Here is a 24,134-nt window from a genome sequence, read left to right as displayed (position 1 = left end):
AAATCACTAGATGTTTTGGAGATGCAAGGTTTTCAGTGTGGTGGTTTTAGAGCCCCCTGGTGGTGACAAACGTCGTTGCGCCGATTATTATTCTCCTCAAGAATTAAAATAAAAAAAATAAAACAATAAAAAACAATAATATTAAAATAATTTATTATAATTAAAATACATAAAATAGGGGTTTTATATATATATATATATTCAAGTTTAGCACAGCTGCGCATTTAATCACAATATCTCTGCCTCATGTGGAAGAATGTAAACAAGCAGCGATATCACCAAATGCTGTCGAGCTGTTAGGGATTAGAGTCAGCCCCGGTGCGGGATCTGATCCGGAACCAGTGGATAATTCTTTGCTCGTAGTAAGCGTGGACACTCTACGATGAAGAAGAGGACGAAGCCTTTTATTTGTCATTTTAATTCTCCAGCAGCTGACACGTAAACCTCCTGTCGCATAAGAAGCGGAGCAGCTGGCACGGAGCGCAGATGATGATGATGATGATGCTGAGGCTCTGGAGATGAGAGGTATTAATAGGAGCGCTTGAGTGTCACAGGATTTCACTGTCCAGACCGGGGGGCTTGGTGGAGAGTCGGTCGACCGGGTTGGGGGGGCTTCCGATCCAGACTGCGCAGTTGGAATAAAAATTAAAAAAAATAAGACAGAGAGTCACTGGTTGTCAGACACACAACATGGAGGTGCTGGCAGTTCTTAATTTGGGCGATTTTGCCCCAGCCTTCTCTAAAATGGGAATGTTTCCTGTGTTTGATCTCGCTTATTACATCGTATCCATCCTCTACCTCAAGTATGAGCCAGGTAAGTGTGTTTTGACACTTTTCTGTTTGCCGCAAGTGAGCGCTTGTCTTTCAGATTAAGGGCATGCTTCACTATTACATAAATATATTTATCTGCATAGTTTGGCAGGTGCATCTACTGTACTACATGCTCCACACTCACCAGACCTGTTGTTGTTAATAAACATACCTTTATTTACAACACCACAAAGTAAAAATATATATTGCTAATATAGGAATTAAAAATATAAACCCAAAAGAACGTATAAGTAGTGACTGAGATGAAAAAGCCTAATATTTATATAATGTGCATTTAATAATTAGTGGTTTATTATTTATTAATTTATGCTTTTTTCTGTGGTATAACTACTCATTGCTCTTGAATCCCAAAATGGTCTTTCTGTTGCTGTTATCTCTATAGCACCCTATCCTTATAAAGCTTGACCTGTTATATAAAGTGAAGCAGGAGCTTGGTGCTGAGGAAATGTCTGTTGCTGCAGCAGCCTGACCTCATTTACACTGTAGGAACTCGCTGGAGTAGATTAAACTACTCAGCTTTGGGTCAAGGCTGATATTTTCCAAGATTTAACTCCTTTGAGCAACAGATCCTCTCGAGGAGGATGAAACCCGAGAGAAGGCCTGTGCATACCAATGGCTTAGGCAATAAATAGAAGATCCTGAAATAGAGTGTCAGTGGGCCTCCGAAGCCCCTTCTGCTGAACACTTGTAGGCTGCATTTGGGTTGGGTGTGTTATTTACACTGAGCGTTAAACATGAAATAAGGTGTTGAGCAAGAAGCCCAGCATGACCTTGATGTCCCTGGGAGTGTGCAGTCTTTGAAATACCTCACTTTCCACACCCCTAAAGAAAAAGTTTGCTCTGACGTGTGAAGTGAAGAAGGCAGGAGCGCCACACACACTTCAACCTCGTCACAAAATCAAAAAGTTCACAGATTTATTCTGTCGCTTCTAAAGGAGCATAAGCTGCATTGAACACCTTGTACAACATGAGTCACGTGGTTTGTACTAAGACAACTGGGAAATGTCATCCTTGTGTCATTATCTCCCACATTTTCCGCTGCACTGATGCTCCAGCCACTGGCAGTGAGGAAAGTATAGGAGCTGTTAGTCAGGTGAATAAACTTCTGTATCTCTTTAAATTACTTTGTCGTCTCTTTAAATTACTTCTGGAAACTTAGATTATGCTACATGAAGTATGTGGAGAAAGTTAATGGTTATATGCTTTTTCAAAATGTATCTACAACTAGGCTAGTTAGTATTACTTAGTTAGACAGAGTTAACTATGTTGTTGAACTCCCTGTGTTTTAAATTAAATTAAGCAGAAAATAAATGAATGCTAATCTAGAGTCACCCTTAGAGCGTACCTTCAGATACACATCAACACATCAAAGTCTGATTACAGGTCTTGGGGACTACGACTGCATATGTGAGAAAAGTTTTATTTTGTGGCGCCAGAGGAAGCTGCAGGAAATCTGACAATCTGCCTCAAGTGATGTCACTTGAGTCAACGTTGGTTGGGTCTGAAGAGAGATGAAGTTACCAGACCTCTGTAGCCCGCTCCTCATCTCTGCTTGAGGCTAGCAGCTCGAGACTTAGTCAGTCGCTACTAGCATAACACACCTGAAACTCTGATCTAAATTGTCAGCTGTCAAGTTGCATTGTGGGTGATGTAGGTTCCAAGTTTTTTGGGTAGTAAAGACGATACCTTAGGTTCTTAGGAGTCTGATAGTGTCATAGGAGTGCTACGGTTAATGGGTGGTGTACTCTGTTAAGTGTTGAGCCAGGTTAAAACAACACAACACGTGGCTGTTGTGCTGCTGCTGCTGCATGTGCAATATGTAAAGTGAGCAATGCAAACTTTTACTGCGAGATGCAAATTTAGTTTGAATAACAACTCTCCCGATGCTTTTGAATTGTGAGCAAGCGCAGCAACATGTCTCCATGTGTCAGTTGAAATTCTGAATCTTTTGCAGTGACTTGCCGTTTTACTTTAGTGCAGTTGTTGTTGTAGTATTTCTGTTGTGACCGTTGCTAGTTTGAATGTACAAATTAATTTATGAATAAACTTAGTTCTTACTGCATCCCAAAGTTTTACGGGTGTCAAAAAGCAGGTGCAACACCATGCTGCTGTTCACATTTCCCGTAGTAGCTGAGGTAAAGGGGACTGGCTCACTCTCCTTTTAACACATTTGTTGTATTTTGTTTTAGATTAAATGAACAAGAAGTCGAAAACACTGAGACAGTATTTGTTTTTAAAGAGTCGTACAGTCAAAGGCACTGATGCACGTTTTAGAGTTAAAATCTATTTTATCATCAGGCCTCAGACTAACTATAGCATGTCTATCAACCAAGGCTGACCTCATGACTGTGTACAACTTTATCTCATTTCACATTTCAGGACATTTTACAGTCAAATGACTCACACTGCCAAGATTTGATCACCTTATATCCACCATTAGTCGCACGTGTCTGAGTAGAGATCCCCAGTTCACAGACCACATGTTAGAGGAGCACATGAATGAGTTTTTTTTGGGGGGGGGTCGGTACTGTAGGAGGGAAGGGAGACAAGTGTGGGGGTCAGAGGTTAAGATGGGCCTGACAGTTGCAAGGCAGGAGGAGCAGTTGAGCAGAATATATTTATAGGGCCGCATTTCTCAGGATCAGATTGCTTTCAAACTGAGCGCCAGTTGCAGCACGACACCCTCACCCACCTGTTGTAGGAGATTTGTGCTCACATCTCGATTTACTGTATGTTTCTATCAATGTTGTAACAGCAGCCAGTTTTTTATTCATTTAAAAACAGAATACTATAATACTTATGTAGTTCTACACAAGTAAAATGTTTGATAGCAGGCCTTTTTAGTTTTGTAGTGAGGTTTTGCTACTTTTTCTTCCTCTTCTGCCCCTCAGAGTGTGTTATTGAACATAAAGCTACAGAAAGAAACAACACAGTCCATCTTCAAATGCTCATCCTGTTTCTTTCAGTCAGTTTTCTCTTAGTTTGCTGCAGTTTGCTTTATTTCACCGGTGAGGGTTCCCTGTAACGCAGTTTGAAGCCTTGACATTTTTGCTATAGTTAGCTGCAGTTTAACACATCTTGCATATTGATTTAGAAATGTGGGCAAACTGTTGACTGGGGCTGTAATTGAAGTGTCCTGATAGACAGTTTTAATGGATACCTGCCAACCAATCAGACACAAGCAATTTTCAAGTCGTCCAAGACGTTTGGCACATAATAAGTCAGTGTCACATATACTAAAAAAATGAATATTAAATTATCATATCTAAAACATATAGTTTATAAATTACAAACAGCAGTCTGTTCTGTTGAAGTCTGTGCTCGGGCATTTGTTGAGATGGCAAACTGTCAACTTGTAAATGACTGTAGAAGTCCTGGGTCAATATTAGGTTATGATAAAAAGACAGATTATCGGGGGTGTGCACTGAAATGGTCGACTGGGTGTGGACAAAGATATAGCGCATAGACACACAAGGGATCCACTGATAATGACTTTTGAAGGTCGTCGCTAACAGTTTTGCGCTGCAAGAACAAACAGAATATTTTTAAATTTCATATACACGGCCCAAATCAATCTGACCCATGTGATTTCCAAAAAAAGAACAAAGATTATCACAGAACTTTGTTCTGGCCAAAGTGGAAAAGCTTCTAAAACAGGATTTAGACAATTCAAATTTAGGACACAGTCAAGGCTATGTACTTTTTTCAATGGTTTCTAATCTAAAATAATTTGTTACATAAAAAAAAAAAAACATAATGAAATTAAAGAAGAGTTAGTTTGTTTTTGTTTTTTTTTAAAAAAGAACATGGTTTAAAATGAGTTTACATTGAATGATTAAATCTGTCAATTACTAATTATATTAACTTTTTTTTCATTTTAAAATTCAAATTGATATCTGCTACAATGTTTTTTTGGTATAAGAAAAAACAAAAGTTTGACATTTTAAAATCGTACATACGGCATCTTACCTCTTAAGTTTTTATTTTAAATAAATTAGTTATAGGAATCAATAATTTCTTACAATCATTCAGTTACAATTAATTGGGAAAAGCCTAAACTGTATTTCCCTCACACTGCAATCCGAATCCATATATTAAGGCACCTTCATTTAATAAAGAAATTATAAAAAGAAAGAAAATATTCAATCAAAATAAGATTTAAAATGCTTCAAGGTATTTTTGTAGCTGTGGTCGTGACAGAATCTGACAGTGGATGAAGCTGACTGTGAGATCTGATATTTAATAAAAGCCAAATACATCTTAATCTGCACACAAACAGACATAAGCAGGACACTGAGTGCACACACACACACACACACACACACACACACACACACACACGAACACACACACACACACACACACACACACACACACAACCTTCACCAACACCTCTAACCTAACCTGTTTGCTCACTGAAACACATTCTTATTATACTGTTATTACATTTTGTTGACAGCTCCTCCTCTGTGTTGCAGGCTCAGTGGAGGTTTCTCGCAGGAGTCCTGTGGCCTCCTGGCTCTGTGCCATGCTCTACTGCTTCGGTAGTTACATCCTCGCAGACATCATGCTTGGAAGCAGCCCCATCGACTATTTCCAACACAACAGCCACATCCTTCTGGCCTCAGCTGTCTGGTGAGAAAATCCTCAGAACGACTTCACCCTTCACGGGCGAGGAGATTCTGTTTTAAGGTCACACATGCACAGTTTCTTTTGGTTTTTTTTTTTGTTTGATTTTTGCACATTTCATCAAACTTTCAAGACTTTTCCCTTCCAGCCATTGTTTGGAGGTCTTTCCATTCAAAAAATTGACTGGTAATTTATGTCATGTGACTGCTGACTTAGACCTGCCATTGTGGCCAGACAACAAAATGGTTCATTTATTTTTCTGCTTTTCATAGGAAAAGAAACAAGTCTTTCAATCAAACGGGTCGGACCCAAAAACACTAAATATGCTTCCCACTTTTGACCAACTATATCTAACTATGCAGCTACTTTGTTTTTATGCTTTTAAGATTTTTTTTGTTAGTTTTTAGGTTGGTTAGTGGGGCTGAAAACATCTAAAAGGATTTTAACAAACTCAGCATATCTGTTAAGAAACTACCACCCAGTCATTTGGGAGAATCCACAGATTGGCACCATGTATTTTTTTTATGAGAATATGGGGGATCTACAGTCCCTGGGGGGAGTTTTATAGGTAGATTTCAGTATCTTTATACTGTATTTGAAGATTCAGTTTCAGTGGCAGTGTGAAAAAGACTTTAAAACATCATTTAGTGGTCGACTACGACTCATGACCTTTTAGAAACAATTTTCTAACGAACATGAAACTTTGAGAAAAAAGTCCAGTTGTTTGGGTTGTGTGGGTTGTTTCACGTCTCAGCAGAAGAAAAAACTAAACTTGATGGCTAGATGCAAGGGGGAAAATATAGGGGGCTTTTTGTGATTTGGGTGAACTGACCCTTTAATACAATACATTCAATACAATGTTCATCAAGCTAAATATAAACTATAGGAGAGAAATTTAAAGAAAATTCTTGCCCTCACCTTCCCTCACTCTGATATCTTATATTTCTCTCCCTATGTCCGGTACGAACACAGGTACCTCATCTTCTACTGCCCACTGAACCTCTTCTATAAATGCGTGGCTTTCCTGCCTGTCAAACTCGTGTTGGTCGCCCTGAAGGAGGTCGTCCGCACCCGTAAGATCGCCGCCGGTGTTCACCACGCCCACCACGCCTACCACCACGGCTTCCTCATCATGGTCATCATCGGATACGTCAAAGGTTGGTGTCAGGTTTCACAGCAACTTTTGTTCATACAGTAGGACAGGACAGGTACCGTTACATCGTTGGTAATATCATATGCAGGATATTACAGTACACTATGAGCAAAACAAGTTGTGGCATGAAAATGAGTCATGTTTCATTTGGGCTTTTGAATCGTGTCAAAAAGTCCAGTTTTCAGTACCTTATCTTTTTCATCTTTGTGCTTACACGGTGCATGGTGAATTCATTTGTGTTTAATCGAATCCCCACACAGCCGATACGGGGGCAGATAGCATTCCATGCGAGCAAAACTGTACATAGTTCACACGGAGCTGAGGGATCAGGGGATTAACAGACACCCAGCAGCTAATTTTTGCCCCGGGCAGTGCAAGCCATTCATACGTGTGTTTACAATAACTAATCACAACTTACCAATAGGCAACAATTTAAATGTTTGTTAAATAAGGACCACCTGCGAGGTCCCGTCTTTTGTTAAACACCTACTGTAAACCACATTTCCCCTGTACTTCTTCTCTGTGAAACTCTCCCATAAAACAAAAATAGCCATAGAAAATCTATATAAAGAGTCAGTGTGCTCTGGCCTCTTACTGTCTCTGCTGCAGCGGTGCGGCCCTGCAGGCTGGTCATGCTGAAAATGGGGGAGAAAGGCTGAAGCCAGATGAGAGCAGTGACACGAGACGCAGACTTTTTTGTCCTCATTTTTTCCACTTGTCTATTTTTATCTTGCCAGGGTCTGGAGTGGCTCTCATTTCCAATTTTGAGCAGCTGCTGCGCGGTGTGTGGAGGCCCGAGACCAACGAGATCCTCAACATGTCATTGTAAGTCTGTGTTTCCTGCTCTGCAGCAGCTGATGGGAACACATACTCATCACTACCTCATCCAGCATGTAGGCTGTTTTAGATTAGCGTGTAGCCCAACCCCAGAGACAAAACTAGAACTTAAAACTAACTGTGATCACAGTCAGACCCAAACTACAGTCAATCTGTTTGAAACGCACAGTAAGTTTGTTGAAGATACTATATGTAGCTTGGTAGTTTGACATTGGTGCCCCCTAGTGGCAGCATCCATAAGAGAGCCTGTAATATCACTGTCAGATGAAAATATATTACCCATGGTTTTTATCATGGCAACAGACACTTCAACTTTATCATAAGGCTTTTGATAAGTGTAAGAGAATTTGTTCAAACCTCAGAGGTAACAATAAACCTCTAATAAAAACGTCACATTTTTCAATAATGACAAAAAAAATTTAAAAATTAAAAAATGTTTGCCACGATCTCCCACTCCATCTCTGATTTCTGCCCTAGTAAGCAATATGATGGACAGATTTTTGCTGACAGTTTGTCTTTCATCTCCGCAGCCCGACCAAAGCCAGTCTGTACGGAGCTATCCTCTTCACCCTACAGGAGGCTCATTGGCTGCCAGTGTCCAAGAGCACCCTCATCCTCGTCTTCACCCTCTTCATGGCCACAAGCAAGGTGCTGCCGTGTGACATGTAGTTGACAGAGCTGATTTAAGTCTAGAGTTCTGATTGCGTATTGTGTTGTATATAAGAAGATAACATTTCATCCTTCATGAAAGGATTATGTGCCAGAAATAAAACACCCCACTTGCTTGTCATATGTAAATTGTCATATTAAATTGTGGCTAAATTTAAACAAGGAAAAAAAAACACACATGAAACACTATTTGTGTTTCATCGGCTTTCCAGGGAAACACACTTCTGTTTAAGTTTTTGAGCACCAGTGAACCTGTGGATCAGTGTTTTGATGAGATCCTTGCTTTGTTTTATGTCAGACTAGCACATGCACAAGAACGCACGGCAAGTTTATTTGTACAGCACGTTTAAAGAACAAGGCAATTCAGAGATATAAAAGAAACACGAGACAATATCAAATAAAATTGAACAACAGGAGAATAAAAGGTCATTACAGTTCAGTGACATTGCAATGCGAGATCTCAATTAACAGACACAAATTTGATCAATGGTAAACACCGATGCAGCAGAGGCTGAGATATCTTCAGTTTTTGTCCCTTGTATGAGACAAGGTCCAAAAATGCTGGATCCTACAATTCCCATGTTGCAACTCATTTGCATCTTTTGTTATTCCCTCCGCTCCTGGTAAACATGTTTCAAACATCAAAGAAAATCAGGGTTGTTTCATCAGACTTTAGAAAGTTCCTCCAAAACCGCAGACAATGTCATAAAACTCTTCTTCTCAAACTGACTTGAACTCGTCACGATGAGTAAACCAATCTCCACGTGCAAAAAATAGGTGGAGAGCCCATTTAAATGTCCTAAAATTTTCCCACTGTCTCCATCTTCCTTCAGGTGGTGATGACCGCAAGACACTCTCACGGCTCCCCCTTCGCCCTCATTGAGTCCTGGGTTTGCCATCTGCTGTTCGGCTCCCCACTGGGTGGCTCTGAGGAGGACCACCACCATCCTCCCGCCGCCACTCCATCCTCACCTCTCAAAACCAAGGAGGAGCTGAGCGAAGGCGCTCGCAAGAGGAAAGCCAAGAAAGCCGAGTAGGATGTCACGCTGCTCTGATGAAACTGCATCTGACTCGCCCTCATGGCCTCCACATGATGGGACCTCCCATTCCTTTCTAGGGAAAGGGGCAGTTTGATGTTTTACCAAATGAGACCCTTTCTGTTAGAGCCAAATGGTGCTTTCTGCATTTTACACAGCATGAGGACTCTGTAAATACCAGAGTAAACGTTTCACACTGCAGCCCAACCTGGACATTTTAGACCTACTTATTTATGCGTTTGTGAACATCTGTGCCAAACACTGTGTGGTGATCCATGTTTGTATGAGCTGCGTGGTCGTTCTAGGATGGCCTTCGTCCCACATCAGTAGTTGTGTTACCAGGTGTCGTTGGATTTCTTTTAATCCACCAAACCGTATTTTATTAAAGAAACAGAAAATGCAAATTAATCTGACTCTCAATCAGAAATTCAAATGTGAATAAAGCATAAACATTGCTGCTTTTTACATTGAGACGGAGACAAATTCATGTCTTTGAATAAAATTAAGAGAAACACTGAGTCCTGGTGGTTTTTAATTTCCTCCCCTTATTGACATAAATTTTTTTTTTATGATTTCTTTCCATTGGTTGTAAATGTTTAAAACCAGTTTTCTAGATATCGTTTCAACATCTTGTCTCCACTTTAGGCCCAGGCCTAGATTCAGCAGTATGTATCGTATTACATTTACCAAAGTGCCTCAACAGATTGATTGTACAAAAACATGTTGAAATATTCCCCTTTTTTAAAAAAAAAGAAAATAAAACTTTTAGGACTTAATGCTGCAACACACAAAGGACAGGAGTCGGGTGGCAGTCAGGAGGAAGTCTTCATAAACTCTGTATTATGTAACTCTGAGGCTGTTGGGAGGTGACAGGAAAGGTCTGAGGTCAACCCGAGGTCGCGTCCTGAGAAACTGGGAAGCCCCCTGCCGTGTTGACAAACTCTTGTACTACAAGCAATAAAGCATCACTAATGAACTTTACAGGAGGCTTGTTGCTCTCGACCTTTGACCTCAACATTCCTCACAGCGGCAGAGAGGATCGGGGAGGTAAGAGATCTGTTTGCTGCATTTTCAGGTCACATTTGTAGCACTGGTGGAGCTCAGTCACACACCTCTAAAGCTGAAATGGCCCTTTATTGTAGCTGGTTGTAAATACAATTTTTAACAGTTTTATAGGAGGTTGCAGCCAATGACTCTTTTCCTTATGGATTCATGTGTTGATCATTTTTCTGATGAATCCATTAATTCTTTGGTTTGTCCGACCAACAGTCTAAAGCTCAAAATGATATAATTACTTGTAACTTAAGACAAAGAAAAGCAGCAAATCATCACATTTGAGAACCTTAGAAACCCTTAAGGTGAAAGAATGGGAAAACTGTTTATTGAAGGAATTTTAATCATTAATGGTTCCCTCCATCCTTTGATAAAACACATTATTGAACCAGTTAGAATTAAATCAAACTTTCAGCCCTTATTGATAACAGTTTAAAGATGAGAAAGAAGATCTCAGAGATGTTATGTAATTTCTTCCACTCCACACAAAGTATCCAATTCTCCAGTGTGGCGACAGAAACGAGATGTTGTGTTTGTTTTTCCACTATGGCCCAGAATGAGACTTCCCCGCTCCTTTGGGCAAGGCAGCGAGAAGACGAGGGAGTGGAGGTGGTGAGAGCTTGTCAAAGTGATCTGGTCTAAAACCCCAAAACCTTCAGTGTGAGGAATGTAACCAACATCTGTCTATCCCATTACTGAAAAATACGAACACACACACACACACACACACACACACACACACATTCCTACTTCACAAACAGTGGACCATCATTTCTAATTATTTATGAGAAAACAACAAGAACAAAAAAACTCTTTTTACTGAGCCCCATAACAATCAAACTCATACCCACAAACCTTCCAAAAAGTTCTGTAACAGCACGAGCTGCATAGTCAGATAATCATCCCTCATTTTCTTGAGTCTTATAAATAAGTTATTTTGGGTCAAAGACACTTGAAACAAATGTTTCATCTGGTTGTTTGGCTTCAAAATTCACCAAAGGACTGAACCCACTACGTCAAGACTTCAGAGCAAGCCTCTGACACCCTGAGCCGTTTGCTCTGACAATTAAGAGCTGTGAGTCTTCACTTTGGGTGTTGGGATTTAAAATTCATGGAGCCTCATAAAATCAAGCCCAGAACTGATATGCTGCGGTATTTAGTAAAAGGAATGCTCCATTCTTTCTCTTACAGCCAATGTCTAAATGAAGGAGTCAGAATGTGAAAGAAATAAAGCTCGAGTGTCTCAGTTCAAATATCATTTGATCATTTGTCTGACCAAAGAGCTCATGTTCTTAAAAGACTGAAGCTCTAAAGGTTGATCTTTAGGAGGCTCTGTGAATTTTGTAGTCCAAAACCCGAAGTAACGATTGAAAAGCGCGATTAGGGGAAACACCCAGTGTGAAGGGGACCTGGTGGTGCGATGGGTTTGTTCACAATCAGTCAGCCAGTGGTGCAGTGTGTGATTCGATTCCTGCCCGTCTCCAGTACCTGAAGCATCAAAACCAGTCCTGCTGCAGAGCCCCAGTTGGATCCACACTGGCCCTGCAGTGGGTTGCGTTCTTCCAGCAGGCCAGTTTGTCTAAAATACACTGAACCGAAAACACCAACCAACCGACTAAAACCCCCTTTTGATTTGTACTATGTAGCCCTACCTAGCTGTTAGTGAAGCATAACCGGTCCTTTCAATTGGCCCACTTTGGTATGACCTGAATGGAAACCACACAGAGACTGATGCTTCTGTTATATGTGTGGATGTCTCATGTTGTGCAATCAAACCCCTATCCTCATTTCCAAAGAAGTGATTTGTAGGACTGGGATTGGGGATGTAAGCCAGGGAGTGGGGGTGTGAGTGGGGCGGTTGAGGAGTGGGGGGGGGGGGTTGGTATAAAGCCAAAGCAGGGGAGGAAAGACTAAAACTATGCGGGAACCAGGTTTGCACGGGGTCCACTGATACTGAGCTCAAGGAAGGGGAGAGAGAAGACACAGATCTGCTGTACCTGAAGAGCTGCAGAGATTAAATCATGCTGTGGTCCCTGGTGCTGACCTGCGCGCTGTGCATGGGACAACACGTTGCAGAAGGACAGAGAGGTGAGCCAAACTCTTTTTAGATTTTATAGTCATTTTAAATAGGTTTGCTAGATAGGAACTTTATTGTCCTCATTTCACCACACAGCATAGAAATCACTAAAATACACATGACTATATAAGACAGGTAATGACTGCAAAAAGCAGCAGCACAGTATGACAACATGACTTGAAACAAGCTTTGGGCTGGGAAACAATAAAATGAAAACTGACTTATCTCACTGGGAAAATGGCATCGCAAAAATGTCTGAGAACATCCTATAAATTAATCAAAATTAAGCCACAATTTTGTTTACAAAAAAGGTATTTGCTTATTATTTTATTTTATTTTTATAATTAGAAAACCAAGAATCTGACTTCTCGAGGAAACACAAAATTGACTTGTCAAGGTAAAATAACTCAGAGGACTCTGGAGTTTGAGTATTCCCTGCAAAGCTTTGAGGACATAAATGTATTTACACACAATGAGGAAAAACAATCACTGTGAGCTTTCTGTTGAAGGAAAAAAAAAAATCCTCCAACCTTTCTATTAGTGGTGGGAGAGATTTATTTCCAGTATCTTTTCTCTGTGCTGTGGAATTCTTTCAGTAAACAGAGTTGCTGCTAATGAGAAGAACACATTTCCTGCGCTTCACACTGGGGAGATTTCTGCCCTTATACGGCTCCTCTGGGGGAAGAGGTGATGTCTGAAGTGACTGAAGGGGGGATGTTGGGGTCTTTGGGTCAATTAGTACAAGCAGTACGGTCCATCAAGATCTGACTACACCTGAACACAAACAGTATCCCAGCCTGGCTGGAGGTTTACGAATCTGACAGCCACAGGGTCTGTAAACTGAGAACCACTGCAGTTTTTGTTTTTTTTCACATTTTTGTGGACTTAAAGAGAAATTTCAGAGTTGGTACAATCAATATTCTTTATAATAACAACATATCAATAATGTGAAAACAATGTGACAACGAGAGCAGAGAATTTTCCTCTGAACTGGCTCGTGACTCCACTGTTTTGTTTCACTCTCACTGCTCAGTCACACAAAGTTTCCCTTCATTTTGTAATTTTTCTATTGAATTGCTTTTTTTACTTTCGTGATAAAACGAAAAATGTTTCTTTGACATGTTAAAACACAGTGTAACAGTAGAACAATAGGAGAAGACTCATAAAATCAGAAAACAGACGTAGTAATGTCAGTTAGTTACCACCATAAGCTAGTGGTTATACCAGACAAAGTACAGGCTGAAACTCCAGAGTTTATTGATTTGAATAAGCAACTTTTCAGCCTCTCTGCTTTGTAGGATGGTTATGGTGACAGATGGTTTACATTTCATTATCTGCACTGAAAATCCAGATCATATTCAAACCTGGGACTCGGTACTTGGACTTACAGTGACACGCTGTAAAAACACCAGGATGTCCACAGAGTTTAGTTCCTGTACGCATGCAACATGAAAAAATTACATAACTTTTTGCAACTTACATAAAATTTTGTATCATTCCATATCTGGAAAATCAGTTTTCCAGCTCCAATCAAAACATCTCCGACTCCAGTGAAAGCGTGGGCAGTGGATACAAGTGAGGTCTGTGGTGGCTGAGGAATGTCAGGTGTTAGACTATTAGATAAGAGGCAGTGCATCATGTTGTACAGGAGGACATGTGTGTTGTAACCGCTGCCCCCTGTGAGCTTCCAGTCCCAGATGTTCAGCCAACAGAGTATCCACAGAAAAACTGATGAGGTGCAAAGACCTCTAAAGAGGCATCCACCTGGAACAAGGTTTTACGACTGTTTGTTTTGGCGTTCGATGGAGTGCTTCTGTGTACTGTACATACAGTCCACATATTTTTTTGCATTTCAGGCTCTGAGCTTCAGCACATTTAATTTGAATAAGTATAATGGATACAACATTAAAGTACCAAGTTTCAGATTTAATGTGAGTAGATTTAATATTGTCTTGGAAAATCCTTTTAAGGGAATGACTACCTAAATCCTTACCCCCATAGACATCAGCAGAAGCTCTGTATCATCCCTGGTGATTCTGTCCCAGGCCTTCAGTGCAGCAGCCTTCAGCTGTGGGGTCTCTATCTCTAGTCTGGTCTTCAGCAAGTGAAATGCAGCTCAATCAGACTGAGATCAGGTGATTGACTCACAGGACTCGAGGATTTTCTACCTCCTCACCCTTTGCTTGCTTTGACCATACATTTAGGACAGTTGTCCTGCTAAATGGTGAAATCATCCAGTGAGTTTAGATTCATTTTACTGAATGTGAACACACAGAATGCTCATGTCGACCTGCATTCATCCTGTTGATTTTGTCAGCAGTGAAATCCTCAACAAATGCCAGTGTGTCAGTTCCATTGGTTTGCATACGTAAAAGCCATAACAGAAGCACCACCATGTTTGACAGATGAGGTTGTGGCTTTGGGTCATGAGCTGTTACATTTTTCTTTGCTCTTTGTTCCGCCTGGCCTTTCTGTGTCTCAGGCTTCCCATCTAAATCACTCTCAGTCAACTCTGAGCCATGTGAGAGCTCTTTTATGAACTAATGTTACAACGACTCAGCTGCCCAAGAAACATTTAGTACCAGTTACTTTTAAACCCTTGCAGTTTGGGCACTGTGTGTTAAAAGGGTTATATCTCACACATAGTTAAACTCTGCACATGAGTAGACTGGTTCACTTAAGAGGGTAAATCAGCTGGTAATATAAATAGTTATGTAATGTATCTCTTCTAATCGTTGTAAGTGCAATACATTGCTGAATGTTTTTGTTTTTTTTCCAAATCCAGATGGAGAAATTATCAGCCAGATTAAAATGACTAACCTTGCGCTGGCTGAGATCAAAGAGCTTCTGAAACAACAGGTAAAAACCATCTTCACTTCCACAGCTGGTGCACAGTTAGCGATCTCGTCATCTTCATCATACTCAGCTGTGCACAACTCATGAGTCTGCGCACACACACAGGGCTGCTTATGATCTGGTGCGAGGTCATACTTCATAATTATTTCTGCAGATAAAAATTAGACTAAATGTTAAACCCATCACTTATCAGTTGCCCAAAAAATAAATCAGATGCATTTTAGATATGAAGAGATAAAACTCAAATACTCTACCCTTGTTTCTACTTAAAAGCTCTAAAAGCTAAAATTCATTGATTCATCATAATTATTTAGGCCTCAAAAATGTTGCATTTTAATTGATAACCATTGTAAATAAAAGGAGCTATTTGTAAGCTAACGCTACATAGCCACCATTAGCAGTAACAGCTGTTTTTTTTAGGAGTCTTTCCAAAAGCTTCTGCCATTGCAGCCTTACTTCTGCACGGCTGCCGGGACGCTACAGTGACTCAGTATCGGACAGTAATGAGACAGACCAGCTGGACCAGGGCTAGCTGGTTAGCATGCTTACTTCAGTAAGAAGGAAATACACGATAGAAGTAGAGGCGATATAAAGAGACAGCTCATGGGGAAATTGCTGCTGAACTCACAAAATTTCTTCTAGACCGATAAGTAAACAGCTGTTTTCCAAACGGCTAGGTGACAAAACCTTACTAAACTTGCATGGGCAGATAATCAGATTCAGTTTGCTACTTATTGTGTTGAGGAATCATACAAACTGTATGTCTGTGCCAGTAAATGATAATCTATTGATCCACTGTATTTTTCAGATAAAAGAGATAGTATTCCTGAAGAACACAGTGATGGAGTGTGAAGCCTGTGGTGAGTTGACCTGCCAGAAACCCTTAATGTACTTAATACACTCCAGTTCATGTTTGAAAGTACATCATTTCCATGTTGAAATTACTCCCCCACTTACATTTTGAAAATGAATTTGAAAACTCTGGCTGTTGTCCTGAGTTGTAGGCTGATAGTAAAAGCCAATTTCCACATCCATTTTCAATAAGTTTGAAGACCTGGAATTGATAACACACTTTATCCATAGTTTTTTCCCCCAGATTTTAAAGATGTGCATAGCAAGATGTATACATGACTATTATCAGGACAGAATGCATTAATATTTTTGTGTGTTGATGGAAGCTCCATATCATCATATAAAGCTGATATACCACAGAATCCGTCAAAGCGAATTAGACACAAATCATCAGAGCAAAGTTAGATAAGCATCGTATGAAACGACACTTCACTGCACTGAAACACAAGATACTTGATCTTCTCTCTCCTCAGGGATGGGAGGAATGCAGCCTCGTTCTTCCTGTGTGCCCAACCCGTGCCACCCAGGGGTGAAGTGTATGGAGACACCTCAGGGTGTAAAGTGTGGACCCTGTCCTGATGGTATGCAGGGTAACGGTACCCACTGCACTGACGTGGACGAGGTACACAGAGATATGATACAATATGTCACGACATAATACATTAGCCACTGAAAACATCTGAGTTACTGTGCAGGGCTTGTTAAAAGAAAAGAATATTTGTTTTGTGATTGATGCACTTCAAAACAATTGATCATCATCAGCTTACGTGGTGTAGCAGAGCCAGGAATTGATCATGAATAACATCCTCATGTGTGTGTTTGTGTATCTCTGTTGTTGGCAGTGTACAGTGATGCCTTGTCACATGGGTGTGCGCTGCATCAACACCTCCCCCGGCTTCCGCTGTGGTTCCTGTCCTGCTGGATACACTGGGCCCCAGGTCCAGGGCGTCGGCCTTGCCTACGCCACCGCCAATAAACAGGTCAGCAACGGTGAACACACACACATACAAACACACTGTTCAGCTCCTCTAAACCACTACATCCACTGTCAGAACAAAAGAAGAAAACAAAGTGACTCAGGCTCATAAATTACTGAGCATGGAGATTCTTTCTTGACCATATCACACACCCTGCGGATGCTAGTAAGTGAATCTTGATGATTATTATAATAATAAGATATTTTATAGATAAACTAAATCAATGTGGTTATTTCAGTTGAAGTGGTGGTAGTTTTAAATATTTAGGTATTAAAAACAATATGTCATCAATATTTTATTAAAAAGATGAAGACTAACTGTATGGACAGTAGTATCATTCATCCACAGTAACTGCTGCACAACCTATTTAATTAGATATTTAAAAATAAATTTGTGAAAAATAAAGTAATTTATAAATAAATTCAAAAAAATTTTTTAAAACATCTTCTCCCCTATTATGAGACTGTGGTAAGTCTGGAGGAAAACATACAGGAGTAGCCATTTTCCCCTCTCTACCTCAACACGTTCGTCTTGTCCCTTTCACCAGCTCCTTTCTACATCCATCAGCAACACCTCCTCCCTCTCCACACAGAATGTCAAACAGAGCGCACTGGACCGTTTCAGCACCACTTCAATCTGAAACACAAGACTGCTTTCACTTCACTGCACTTCATTTTGCCTCTTATTTCGATCTTGACATGGAAGCCCATTAAAGTTACTGGATGTTCTTTCTGTCTGCTTTTCCTATCAAGGTGTGCAAGGACATCAATGAGTGTGAGGCCTCCAACAGTGGAGGCTGTGTGGAGAACTCAGTCTGTATGAACACACCTGTGAGTATAATCACTAGGAACATGTCATGCTTGAGGGGAATCTGCTGCTAATACAGTACTTTATAACTCGTATATAAGAAAAGAGGACTAACAATGTTAGAAATGTTGACCATGTCTTCAAAACCTGATGCTGATTGGACAGTGTCAGTTCAATCACAAGTCCAGTCAGAGGGCTGGTGGTTCTTTTGCCTATAGGTGTAGGTGTGAACCTTGAGCTCTGATGCTGATGGAGTCAGTGCCTCTGTGTATCATCAGGGCTCGTTCAGGTGTGGTCCCTGTAAGCCGGGCTACGTTGGCGATCAGAGACGTGGCTGCAAGCCTGAGAGAGCCTGCGGGAATGGACAGCCCAACCCCTGCCACGCCAGCGCAGAGTGCATCGTACATCGAGAGGGGGCAATCGAGTGTCAGGTGAACAAATTAAACATTAGACTTCTTTTCCTCGGGGAAAAGGTTGGCAAGCATTAAATATACAGTAGTAGTAGCTGAGTTTGTACAGAGCTGCAAAACATACCATGAAGCTGTTTAAACATTTTTGACCCAACTCTTTGAAATATAAAACTTTGAGCACTTTGTGCCAAATATTGTGCAATCGCAGGCCTGTTAGAGGACTTAGTGCAGTGTACAACAGAGCCAATGAAAACAGTCGGGACAGTTCATAAAACACTTTCCATCCGCACAGTGTGGAGTTGGATGGGCTGGTAACGGCTACCTCTGCGGTTCTGACATTGACATCGATGGTTTCCCCGATGAGAAGCTGGACTGTCCTGAGAGGAACTGTAACAAGGTGAGTAACTAATTTATTTCCACGATACAAAAAACAGTGTAAATGATCACAATATAGTCATCTACAAAGAATAACAACTGTCGTTGTAGCTGTCGTAATATATATAGAGAGAGTGAGAGTGAGAAATTGTAGAGTATTTAAAGTTAACTTTTGTTGACACTTTGTCAGAAACTGAAAAGTCTTTGTTTCAGGCCAATGTTTGGGGCTTGAATTGCATTAGAAACAACAATTAGACCATCATGGGACGGTAAAATTCTAAACTAAAACTAACATATCTTAGTTTCAGCAGCTCTTGAATTGAAACACGCTCTTCATGGAAGGAGAAACTGATCCAAAACACTGTGTATCATACACTATACTGGTGCAATAAATGGGTTTTGGTTGTCCTTTTTTGCCTGCCATCTCCCTTTCTTAACTTAATTGTACCTGATTTTTTGGTTTTGCTTTCTTGTAGTCAACGTTAATTAATAGTGAGCAAAATTCTTTTCAGGATAATTGCCTTACTGTTCCCAACTCTGGTCAAGAAGATGCAGACAAAGACGGAATAGGAGACGCCTGTGATGAGGATGCAGATGGAGACGGGATCCCCAACATGCAGGTTCATACATTAAAGACAGTGATGAAAAATGAAAATCATTTAAAAGAGATACAAATTAAAGAATGGCTTGTGTACACACTGTATATGTTTTCAAGTCACTTCACTTCCCGAAACTAAAACAGCGTCTTTTCAGGACAACTGTGTGCTGGTGCCCAACGTGGATCAGAGGAACATTGATGAGGACGACTTTGGTGACGCCTGCGACAACTGTCGTGCTGTGAAAAACAACGACCAGAAAGACACAGATGTGGATGAATTTGGTGATGAGTGTGATGAAGATATTGACGGGGATGGTTAGTATGCCATATGGGTCATTGTATATATATATATATATATATATATATGTATGTATATATTACAGGACAGACAATCCATTTCTAAATGGACTAAAAGGGGATGTGAGTATGTAGGTTTTGATTTGTCATAGCAATATTTGCAAACATTGATATGAATGAGGCCTACAACTTGAGGTATGATTGTATCATTGATGAATACATGCAGCTATACGACTTCAGTGTAAGAAAAATCAGGGGTTGACTTTTCACATTCACCGATGAACACTTGAATCTCAGGAATCCCCAATCACCTGGATAACTGCAAAAGGGTTCCCAACACCGACCAGAAAGATCGAGACGGAGACAAAGTGGGAGACGCCTGCGACAGCTGTCCTTATGTTCCCAACCCCGACCAGGTCAGAAGACTGTGTTTCATGCTCTTCTGGTTACATACTGCTCCCATGCTGTTTACATACTGAAACTCAACATGTGTTATAAGAGCCATTTTAACTCAAAGAGTATGATCATCTTACTGGTCAGTCTGTCGAGCCGAAGTATGAACAGGTTCAATTCCTCAGACAGAAGAGTAAGTAAGAGTAAGAGTAAGGAAGTATAAAAACATTTTGCAAATTAAAGAGGAATGCTAAATGGATGTGGTTGCAACTCACACATCAAATATTCATGACAATCAAAGTTAAAGTTAAAAAAAAGAGTCGGACTGTTGGGTTTAGTTTGGTCCGATTTGAATGACAGTGGTCTTTTTCCATGAGTAAACAACTGTCATCAGATTTTGATTCATATTTTGTAAAAAACTGACATCACCTTTTCCAACTGAGCCGCATCAAAAACACATCTCTCATGTACAATAACCAAAACTTTTCTAACTTTATAATCCATCAGTAATAAGCTGTAATAAGGTTCTTCAAGAGCAAAAAATGTAAATATATGAATAGTTTTCACCACTAAGCACAATGACTGATGACTGATCTGAACAAAAGGCTTAAAGAACAACTTAAAGTTCTTGTTTTGGCTGCCCTCCTGCTAATGACGTTTATAAAAACTGTCACGTAATTAAAGATGTCAGCAGATATGTTGGGTTCATTGCCTTGCTGCCTGTTTTGTCAAAGGTAACACAGACCTTGTTCAGTTTCCTCTCAACAATAACTCACATTAACTCTCTCAGATGGATGCTGATAACGACTTGATCGGAGACCCCTGCGACACCAACAAGGACAGGTATCGTGTGACCTAATCAGTCACATCACAAATACAATAGTTCTCTGTGTCGTACTGGAAATCAAAAACTTTCACACGACAATAAAATCAAACTCTCGTCTATCCAGTGACGGTGATGGTCACCAAGACTCTCGGGACAACTGCCCAGCTGTCATCAACAGCTCTCAGCTCGACACCGACAAAGACGGCAAGGGTGACGAGTGTGACGATGATGATGACAATGACGGCATCCCAGACCTGCTGCCGCCCGGTCCCGATAACTGCCGTCTGATCCCCAACCCTCTGCAGGAGGACTCTGACGGTGGGCAGCACTCCTGACATATCAAAGGAGAAATTCCTGTCATTTTCTTAAACAACAAATAAAGAAAAAGTTTTCTTCTTAAGTCAGTCAACAACTGCTCTTTAATTTATCTCCTCAGGCAATGGTATAGGTAATGTTTGTGAGACGGATTTTGACAACGACACTATCATCGACACCATCGATGTTTGTCCAGAAAATGCTGAAGTCACCCTCACTGACTTCAGGGAGTACCAGACTGTCGTTTTAGATCCGGAGGGAGATGCACAGATTGACCCCAACTGGGTGGTGCTGAACCAGGTTAAGTCATTGTTTTTTCCTTTTGTTGTTGTTGTATTTCTTGTGTCCCAAAACACTTCTTCTAATCTGATTAAATCTTAAATCCATGGTTTTTTTTTAATCTTGCAGGGAAGAGAGATTGTCCAGACGATGAACAGTGATCCTGGGTTGGCTGTTGGTAAGTGCATCATATCAGCTGTTTAAAGGAATACTTTGACATTTTGGGAAAGTAGCTCATTAGGCTTCTTGCAAAGAATTAGATGAGAAGACTGACACCTCTCTCATGAGTGCACGGTGAATATGAAGCTGCCACCACCAGCTTAACTTCAATCTTTCTATAAAGATCAAAGTATCCATAAATTTCACTTTGTGCTTTAAAACTGTAGCTGGTCCGTTACCATATCTAGTCATACATGTGTGCAACATTTTCCCCCACAGGTTACACTGCTTTCAGCGGCGTGGATTTTGAAGGGACCTTTCATGTAAATACGGTAACGGACGACGACTACGCAGGATTTATCTTCGGCTACCAGGACAGCTCCAGTTTCTACGTGGTGATGTGGAAGCAGGTGGAGCAGATCTACTGGCAGGCAAACCCATTCAGAGCTGTGGCAGAACCTGGCATCCAACTGAAGGTAGTGTGCTGCTCCGCCAATAAGAAAAGAAATAATATTGTAAAGACACATTCACATTTTAGATTTTTAAATGGCTTTCTTATGCTTGTGACTGATCTCTAAAGCACTATTAAACTGATTTATAAAGCCATTAAAATTACAGCTTATAAAACCTTTATAAATGGTGCTTTGGTGCCGAAATATCAGCATTTCTCAGGAACAGAGGAGGAAGACATAACCTGTTTGTTTGGGGTAAACCTCAGTGGCCAGCTATTAGCCAGTGGCCTTGTGTACATTTACTTCTTGCTTGTGTCTTTATGTTGACAATACTCCATTCTTCCTCAAGATATGCATAAACACCCAAGAGCTGCCATGACAAGCTTAATGATCTGCTGCAATCAAAGGGCCAAAGACATCAGTTGGTCCAGAGACTCAGACTTTGTCATTTGTGGTTTCCAAAAGGCCGTGAAGTCAAACACAGGTCCAGGCGAGAACCTGAGGAACGCGCTGTGGCACACCGGTGACACCAGTGACCAGGTGAAACTCCTGTGGAAAGATGCTCGCAATGTTGGCTGGAAGGACAAGACTTCGTACCGCTGGTTCCTCCAACACCGGCCCGCTGACGGCTACATCAGGTACATCAGTTAGATGAGATTGTTTTTAAATCAGTTTAATCTCTGTGCGGTAAGTTTGATCCTTGACATGGTTAGCCTTTAGCTTAGCACCAAGACTGGCAGGTGGGAGAAACTGGCAGCTGCTACCAAAAGGGAGAGAGAGCGAGAGAGAGAGAGAGAGAAAAAATATTCAAGCATATTCTAAATTATCTTGTTTACAGACTGAATAACATATGTACAAATCATGACTCCATGCTTCGCTGTGTTGTTACCTTCTCTTTGTTGGTGTGCAGAGTTCGTTTTTACGAGGGTCCTCAGATGGTGGCGGACACAGGTGTAATCATCGACACCACGATGAGAGGAGGCCGACTAGGAGTCTTCTGCTTCTCCCAGGAGAACATCATCTGGGCGAACCTGCGTTATCGCTGCAACGGTGAGTGACGCGTCACAGAGGTTTGAGAGACGCGACTGTGGCCACAAACTGCTCTTTTACAGCGACATTTATCAGCTACTTGTCGTTGGTTTTGTATTTAAGTTCTAAACAAAATGATATTTTAAACTGAGCATTAATGTTTTTAAACAGTTTAACAAAGGTTATTAGTACTTACTACTACTTACCTCAGTTATTAAAAAGCTAATTAGTTGGAAATGGCTTGATATGAAGTAAAATGATTGAAGAAGGGCAAAGAACACATCTGAACATTTTACTCTCCATGTTTTAGAAGAAATTGAAAGAGCATTCTGATAAATTTGGGTGTGCAAACTTGTTTTATACTTACTGTACAAACACAAATGGAAAATAGAGGCTGTGTAAATGCAGCAATCGTGTAAGAACAGAACAAATTTTCCTTCTCCTTGTGGAGTATTTTTCCTTTGGCTGCTCAAACTGAACTAAACTGATTCCACCTCATGCTGTGTCTTGTTTCAGACACTCTTCCTGAGGACTTTGACACCTACAGAGCCCAGCAGGTCCAGCTGGTGGCCTGATGAAACGGGGACGAGCCCAGGGAATTCTGGGAACACTTTCCAACGCACAACGGTGTCTCAGAAAGAAAATCATTGTCACACAAAAAGTTGAATGAAAAGTCCAAGAGACGTCTCTGAAATGAAGACGACAACAGATCGACTGCGCTCCAAACTCCTGACAGAGAAGCGGAAACTTCACGGCTGTAAAAAAATCCTCAGAGGAAACCAGCGATTAAAAAATAAAACATAAACAGTTTTTTTGAAGAAATTTGTCTGAAATAATATTGAAACGAAATATCATCATCTATATTTTTTATAACTTTCAATGTATACTTTCTGAAGGAAGAACTATTGCAAAGATTAAACTGTCAATATTGAATAAATGTGGATTTTGGTAAATTATGAGCAGTATCTGGATGAATTTAAACTCTAACTTCTAACTGTGACAATTTATTATGGCGATTGTGCATTTTCAAATAGATTATAGCCTCTCTGATCAATAACCAGAGAGTATTAGCACAAAACCAATTGTGAAATAATTGATTTTAGACGTAACTTTAAATTGTAAACATGTCAAATGCATCAGTGGGAAAAAATTATTGTTGGTGATGATGCAAATTTTCGAAAAAAAAAGATCAGGAATATTATATTTTTGTCATGTAACGAGTC

At 40.5% G+C, this 24,134-nt stretch overlaps 2 protein-coding genes across 2 annotated transcripts; both read left to right on the top strand.

The window, feature by feature from the left end:
• Positions 1-558: 558 nt before the first annotated feature.
• On the top strand, positions 559-9,674 carry tmem38a (transmembrane protein 38A). Its single transcript, XM_056379191.1, has 6 exons — positions 559-814; positions 5,310-5,466; positions 6,433-6,617; positions 7,351-7,438; positions 7,981-8,098; positions 8,953-9,674. Exons 1-6 carry the CDS (start codon positions 691-693, stop codon positions 9,154-9,156), a joined length of 876 nt encoding a protein of 291 aa, XP_056235166.1. The 5' UTR covers positions 559-690; the 3' UTR covers positions 9,157-9,674.
• A 2,469-nt stretch (positions 9,675-12,143) lies between these two features.
• On the top strand, positions 12,144-23,867 carry comp (cartilage oligomeric matrix protein). The gene is made up of 19 exons (XM_056378330.1): positions 12,144-12,297; positions 15,072-15,145; positions 15,951-16,002; positions 16,468-16,616; positions 16,837-16,974; positions 17,724-17,801; positions 18,057-18,209; positions 18,481-18,585; positions 19,076-19,183; positions 19,317-19,476; positions 19,756-19,874; positions 20,642-20,694; positions 20,802-20,995; positions 21,114-21,292; positions 21,401-21,449; positions 21,710-21,906; positions 22,348-22,520; positions 22,793-22,932; positions 23,428-23,867. Exons 1-19 carry the CDS (start codon positions 12,231-12,233, stop codon positions 23,484-23,486), a joined length of 2,247 nt encoding a protein of 748 aa, XP_056234305.1. The 5' UTR covers positions 12,144-12,230; the 3' UTR covers positions 23,487-23,867.
• The last annotated feature ends 267 nt before the right edge of the window (positions 23,868-24,134 follow it).

The sequence above is a fragment of the Seriola aureovittata genome, chromosome 6 (assembly GCF_021018895.1).
Source record: "Seriola aureovittata isolate HTS-2021-v1 ecotype China chromosome 6, ASM2101889v1, whole genome shotgun sequence".
Lineage (NCBI taxonomy): Eukaryota > Metazoa > Chordata > Actinopteri > Carangiformes > Carangidae > Seriola > Seriola aureovittata.
Note: the sequence above shows the minus strand (reverse complement) of the source record. Positions and strands in the feature narration are given on the sequence as shown.

Bases quoted from the DNA above. Each gene is read 5' to 3' on its own strand.
- tmem38a (XM_056379191.1), top strand. From the start codon at position 691: ATGGAGGTGCTGGCAGTTCTTAATTTGGGCGATTTTGCCCCAGCCTTC. The intron at 7,439-7,980 runs GTAAGTCTGTGT...TCATCTCCGCAG, and splicing joins GAGATCCTCAACATGTCATT to CCCGACCAAAGCCAGTCTGT. The intron at 8,099-8,952 runs GTGCTGCCGTGT...ATCTTCCTTCAG, and splicing joins TCTTCATGGCCACAAGCAAG to GTGGTGATGACCGCAAGACA.
- comp (XM_056378330.1), top strand. From the start codon at position 12,231: ATGCTGTGGTCCCTGGTGCTGACCTGCGCGCTGTGCATGGGACAACAC. The intron at 18,210-18,480 runs GTGAACAAATTA...CCATCCGCACAG, and splicing joins AGGGGGCAATCGAGTGTCAG to TGTGGAGTTGGATGGGCTGG. The intron at 21,293-21,400 runs GTTAAGTCATTG...TTAATCTTGCAG, and splicing joins ACTGGGTGGTGCTGAACCAG to GGAAGAGAGATTGTCCAGAC.